Raw genomic sequence first — 7,044 nt, 5'->3', positions numbered from 1 at the left:
TGTTTTCAGTCCTAATCTCTCCTTTTTGTGGTTTCAGAATGAAGAATATCTCATAAAGTGGGCTAATTATCCCAGCAACTCCTCAACATGGGAACCATCAGTTGCTTACTAATGACATCATCAGCAGATTCGACAGGCCAGATATTTCGGAAATTCGGCTGGCCACTGCGAGGACCCAGCTTAGTTTATTTGAAAAAGTGTTGCGGGGTCAGGGTAACAAGGCATCGCCGTACTCCACCGATTTCGACCTGGACGTATTCCGTTATTTAGTGAAAGATGTCCCAGTGAGGGATACACGAATCATTGGATACCCAGTGCCTGAAATAGACGGTCGCCAGGTCGCCAATGGCGACCAATGTCTTGCTTGGGCGACCGAAATTGGCACAGAACCAGGCAGTCACTGGCCCAAAGAAAAATATTTGGGCGACCGCCGAAATATGAGAGAATACTAAACATCGATGTGTTTGTACTGTTTACTATTAAAGTAAAGTACCTCGAGTTTGAAACCGGAAAATAGCAGTACAATCGGAGCGTCTTGGATTTTTTCATTTCATCGGTTTACGGCACGGCAACATCCGATCGGCATTTATCATGAATGCGACTTGTTATCTGTACTGCGATTGGTCAAAGAACAAATTCTAACCAATGAAAATGTCCGTTACGATACCGGCCTGGCGTCACGCACCTGGCGTCACTTGGAAAGAAAATGGCCGAACAGCTGAGGGCCGGTTGGGAATTTTTGAAACGCCCAGGGGCCGCTTTAGCGGCGCCATCCAAGTATGCAAAGTAAGTATCATTCTGATTTTGTCCATACGTTACAGATTCAAACTGTGGATACAAAGCACGGTGTATTGTTATATGACTATAGTGATATATTCGCGAGAATGTGATTGTAAACAACTCGGTTGACACCAATTTTCGACAGGTACCAATTCGCCATACGTTACAAATACAATTACAGTATTGTCTACATGATTATAGTAATGTATTGTTATTTTCGAGAAATTTGATTACAAATAACTACGTATGTCGTCGTCCCTATTTTCACCAGGTACCAATTTCCAATAATTCAGGTGATGAGGCTCTAGCTTATACATTAATTCTGTTTTTAATTTCAGATATGAGCAGAACAGAAAAAATCGTAAATTCCTTGAGTCGTGGAAGCAGGGGAGACCATGGCTACGGATCGATTCTGAGTCGATGACCTGCACGTGGTGTACGGATGTTAATGACCAAGGGCAATTCACCTGGACTAGCGCCAAGGTAGATACTCTGAATTGCCACGAGAGTAGCAATATCCACACTCGCAGTGTCGACATCATGGCTGGAAGACACAGGATTATTACTGGTGTACCGACTGAAGCACAGAAATCAATAGAATCGTTAAACAAGGCCATTTTTGACAAACTATTGTTGCTCTTTAGAACAGTGCATGCACTCAGTCGTGCTGGTCGCCCATACTCTGATTTTGTTTGGATGGCCCAGCTAGATCAGGCTAAAGGACTGGACACGGGCAGCACATATTTGAACAGCAATAGTGCTAAAGAGTTCGCTAAATATATAGCCAAAGCGGAACTAAATAAAATTGGTGAAGAAATCAAAAACTCAAAATTTGTATCGATTCTCTCCGATGGAAGCACAGATACAAGTGTCACTGAAGTGGAAATTATATATGCCAGATTGTGCATTGGTGGAGAGATCAAGGTATGACACACACACACGCACGCATACGTGCGGTTTCTGATCATGAGCCTACGCCAGCTGCCAGAGACGATGATGAGCCTACGCCAGCTGCCGGAGACAATGATGGCTACGACTCGGACTCTGACTTCATCGACGACGACGAGGAATACAGGGATGCAGGGGTCCTCAAGGCAATGCGCTTTGAGGGTCTGATTGAGGAACACTAGCCTATTCGGACGAATAAATGTTGAAACATGTTATGAATTTGTTTTTTATATGAAAAATTGTAAAAATATTTGGGCCACCAACTTTTCATTTGGGCCAGTGGCTCAAAATTTTTACTGGCCCAAAAAAAAATTTGGCTGGCCCTCATTTCAGGCACTGCTGTAGCACTGGGTTTAAGAGATCCATAACAAACTGGGCACAGGATGTAGTGCGACATCGAATACAAAAAATCACACAGAAAACAAAATCTATATTTCGTGGCAAAAAAACACTTGAGCAAATTAGCAAATTAGCTGGATATAGGTCACGAGAGCAGAGCAGCACACTGCCCACAACTGACCAAACCTCTCAACGCAGCTGTCACTTCTACCAGACTTCCAGAATATCTTGGCCTTGCACTCAAGCCAAACATCTCCATCAAGCAATATAGAATGTTAAGGGAACATCCTCGTATCAGAAAAAAAACCAAGACGAATGAGTGACGATCCGGACTGATGATGCAAATGTTAAGCTCTGGCTGGCAGAAGAGAGTAAGTCTCGTATATTTGTTAAAACTCTAAATTTTGCACATTTGTAAATTGTAGATTTCGTTGCTGCCTTGCACCATTTGCTAAAACAGAAATGCAGCCATGTTATTTATTTTATGTTGCAGTTGTTCAGCAGATTTAACCACCTTGGCACAAGCGTCTCATTGAATGCACTAGAAATGCCATCGACCGACGTGCGAAAAGCAGCTACCGATGACAACGAGGTTCTGCAGCATGGTCCAGAGGACGGATTCTCTTGCTTTGGTCTCCACTGCCGCCCTTTCAGGAAAGGGGATGCTGACGGACAAGTCCAGCCGTTCGATGTTGCCACTCCCATCCACAAAGGAGACAAAGGTAACAATTACACAATTTTTGATTCTCACAAGTGCTATTGCTATATGAAAACATACATGTGCCTTAACATGCTCACCTTGATGTTGGATGTATATGCATTAACATTTATAACCCTATATAAGTTTTAGCTTGTATTAAAACTTTCCTACAGAAACTTATCTAAATAAACTTTAGCAAGGTAATACCCCATGCGCCTAGTAAAAACGTTGCAGAAATACTAACAGCACATGTGTAATCTCATGTACGATGTGTGCTGTCTCTTTCAGGCATACTTGGGTACTCATTGTGCTTTGACAATGTCAACCAGCGAGTATCTGTACGCCATCAGACCAGAGACAAAGCCAATAAGCAGTTGAACATGGTCCAAGCCTACGCTGCCATAGACAGAATTCCGTCGCTTCACCTAAGTGACGAGCAACCTTCTCCTGCAGACATATCCTTAATACCATTAGAGAAATACTTGCCGTCAAGAAATGATGAAGCTGCTCTGCAACTAGAAATGAGCCAACTCATAGAAAGAGTGCTTTGCAATAACATGCCATTCTTCCAGGACCTACAGAGTGAAGTGGCCGGGCACATCAAGCACGAGTTTCAACAGGAGTCAATCTGCTAAGAGGAATGCAGGAGTCAAATCGTACGTTTGAAATTTTCGTATTTCCTGTAAATCTGTTATCTACAATTTTTCATTTATGAGTGATGCGCCAATACTATTTTATGCAACTAGTTTAAGGAAGCGTCAAACCTATTTGAAATGTAGCGAATAAAATTTTTAGTGTTTAACCATATTGCAGGGATGTTACATGCATAAACTGAATTTGGCTTGCAGTTTTACTGGAAATGCATGTGGCTGCCGTGAGCTGTTGTAACGTTATATTTTACTACTTTCAGTTACCCTTGGGTGTCCTCGATAAGGATGAGGGCAAAGTGGCCGAGATGGTTGAGATAATGGCCGAGTACCACCGCTACCTGCCACTAAAGCCAAACGGGGATCCCTTCACTCTTCCTCTCTATGCCGATGCGCTCAGCTGCGAACGTGGCAACGATGCGCAAAATGCCAGGGTCAATGGAAACTCACCTTGGGAGCAGCTGCAAGGCCTGACCATGTGTATACAGGAATGGCACAAGCGCTGCCTTCTGCTGCAGGTGCGCACATATGCTATTACATATTGACGTAATTTTATTATTACATTATTATCATTTTAGTATTCGCTAAAGTATAAATGTCCTAATTAAATAGAAATGCGTGAGCATGCAGTTGTGTAACTTACGTGGCACAATTGTCTTAACTAATGTGGCATACATTGCAGGATATCTTCGATGAGCTATACTCTGCCTCTAGTGGAAGAGAGAAGGGTACCCTTGTACATTTGAAGCAAGTATTCAATCACCGCAACGTCTCAAGTGACTGCAAGCAGAAGTTCAACCACAACGAAGAGTTTCTGGAATTCTGTTGCGACGAATACATCGTCCTGGCTGCATTACATTGCTTGAAGACAAAACTTTCAAGAACCCCTCGAGGAATTTTTCCAAATAGCAGACAAGAAACATTTGCATTCATATAAAGACACTAGCTAAACAGATACTCAACATCTTACACATCTGCAGGAACCGCTCACCAACATTGAACGCCAGAGGATCAAGGCCTAACGCAGATGCTTGTTACTGCGTCTGCCCAAACCAAGATTTTCCGGCATCTTGACCCATTATTTTCTGGCGAAAACATCCAGCTTGAATGCCAAGTCGGATTGAAGGAGATGCGTGCCGGCGGCGAAATGGAATGCAGTAATCCTGCCACAGCTTCCGCAGAATCAACAACGTTTAACGATCAAGGGGTCTGTCGACGTCAAGAAGAACTGTATACCTCCAAGGGGTAGAATGTGGAGAGGGTTGAACCAAAAAGTTCGAGGGATGCCTTCCGCTCGAAAATGATGCCATGGTCATCATTGATTGAATGCGAGATGCTCGAATTTTTTTCACACATCACCCAACTCTCTCTGTTGGGCACAAGCTGCTTTCTGCAGCTCCATGGTGCTGTCTTCGGAGCGGCTAAACACACGCTGCCCATGGAACCAGGCAGTAAACATCAACGGCAGGCAAAAGGAGGGCAAATATCCGCAATGGCCTGCAGGATGGAATTTTGAAGGGAGTACAAAGGTGATTGGATGATAACGTGTGTTGCCTGTTGAAGATGTTGCTGCACATGTGTGTGTGTGTGTGTGTGTGTCGTAGTGTGTGTGTGTGTGTGGTGTGTGTGTCAGTCTCGGCCAAAAGGTCGGCGTCGGACAAACCTGGTGATTTTTGCCGGGTCCGCCAATAAATTTGCCTTTACCAGCCGTGTGTCAGCGTACATTACATCAACTAGTTACGGCTGAGGCCTACGGGTTACGTCAGTACCACCACACTATTGCCTAACCATAATATCCCTGCCTATGGCTGTACTTATATACGGCGTTTATACCAATTATCTATGGTGTGGAGAAAGCGATGAAGAATTGGCTGTTTATATCGATAAAAGATAACGAAATGATGCATGCGACGTGTGTTGTGAATATCATGGGAAGTTTATTACTATCAACTGATTTACCTGATACATCAAATTGGGCAAAGCAAAGCTAGCAAATAGGTAGAAACCTTACATTAAGGTGACAAAGCTGCATTTCGAATGCATGCTGATTGTACGCCGTCACAAATGGATGAAAAATAAACGATGCTAGCTTTGTTCAGCTTTATCATGGACGGGTCAACGACATAGTTGGTGATGAGCAGGAAGCAATATAATGTTTAGATATGTCCACATAGGAAAAGAACGAGATGTGAATGGGTTTTTTAATGTTTTAATATTTTTTTTGGATCCAGTAACATATAATTCGCGTCTGTAAAAATCTATTTTCTTTACATGGACGATATGTCCGTAAATGATGTTTTGGTCTTTTGGCGAGGGACTGGTGTGTGTGTTGTGCCTTTGCTATAGTGCTTGCATGTGATAGATGTACGGTGACAATGTTATAACTATTTATACAAAGCAAATACGACACCAATGCATCTAAACTTAACAGTTATTCTGCCTTTATTGACCTTGTAATTGCAGTTGCGTTTTACAAATCGTTTTAATAACATTGACATTAGCAATCCATTACGTACAAACAATAGTAACACATAGAATAATTTATATGTCAATTATTACATGTTTACTAGAATTACACTGTATGACACTGCAATTACACTAGTGACTTACACCTGGCAAGTTAATGTTTTGTTTACAGACTCTAAATGTTTTTCCTGTGGCATTGACACCTTAAAATGGTTCAATGTATATGTGTGCATGAAATCTCATGGAATCTAAATTCTGAACTCACAGGTGTTACTAATTTTTTCAGAAAGTGTCAAAGGTGCTGCTGGGAATTTAACTGCCGACACAGTCGCACGCCACAGCCAGATGGTCGGTGTGGCAAAGATCCTCGTTTCGGTTTTTGAGAAGGAGGTATCTCAATTATCACGAGCAACGGTGCACACAAAGACAGCGACAGACAGACATAAGAACATTGAGGAATTCGTTTCCATATTGATAGGGGAAGACTTGTTCACCTGCAAGGCCGGTCGAAAACACAAGTCCTTCCAAAACATGCCATCACAAACACTCAGCAACATTAGGGTAGATGCGTTTAAATCACGATTGGTGAGGCTCAAGAAGGAGATTGCAGAGCAACGGGAAATTGTGTTATTAATGCAAACAGAATAAATGCTAGAAAAGCAAAAACTACGGAAATAAATAAATAAATATTTACGCTACATAGTACCGAACATCTAAACATCGACTTGCCGCACAAATGCATTTAATAGAGACGTTTCGCAACCCGCCGATTACGAATACGATTGTCATTTTTGTGTGTGACGTCACCATACTGTGTGCAGTTCGATAAACGTACAGCGCCATTCGGGAAGACGTTTAAGTGAGCGTAGAATCGTAAGTAAATATGTTCACACATTCAACCTATTTTTGCAGGTTTAATCATAATTTATTCCAAGGTTTGGTAGTTATATGAACGCTGCAGATACCGTAGTTCATATTGCTGTCAAAATTAGTCACTTAAAGATTGTTTTTAATTACTTTTATCGGGGATCAATTTCATGCAAAAATTGTCAAAAAACTCGCCCGTCACACACATGACATATGTCACTCCATGCACTGCGTTTCAGCATATTGACCATCTATCTAACTATATACTTAGCCGTTAAGCATGATGATGTTGATATA

The 7,044-nt window shown here is 42.1% G+C and overlaps 1 protein-coding gene and 1 pseudogene across 1 annotated transcript; both read left to right on the top strand.

The window, feature by feature from the left end:
* Positions 1–25: 25 nt before the first annotated feature.
* Positions 26–1,760, top strand: LOC106815335 (zinc finger protein 862-like). Its single transcript, XM_014819780.1, has 2 exons — positions 26–786; positions 1,119–1,760. The coding sequence occupies exons 1-2, from the start codon at positions 707–709 to the stop codon at positions 1,708–1,710; spliced, it is 672 nt and encodes a 223-aa protein (XP_014675266.1). The 5' UTR covers positions 26–706; the 3' UTR covers positions 1,711–1,760.
* An 854-nt stretch (positions 1,761–2,614) lies between these two features.
* LOC106815333 lies at positions 2,615–6,528 on the top strand (annotated as a pseudogene).
* Positions 6,529–7,044: the final 516 nt, after the last annotated feature.

Source organism: Priapulus caudatus, unplaced genomic scaffold (assembly GCF_000485595.1).
Source record: "Priapulus caudatus unplaced genomic scaffold, Priapulus_caudatus-5.0.1 Scaffold1091, whole genome shotgun sequence".
Taxonomy (NCBI): domain Eukaryota; kingdom Metazoa; phylum Priapulida; class Priapulimorpha; order Priapulimorphida; family Priapulidae; genus Priapulus; species Priapulus caudatus.
This window is presented reverse-complemented; position numbering and strand designations above follow the sequence as displayed.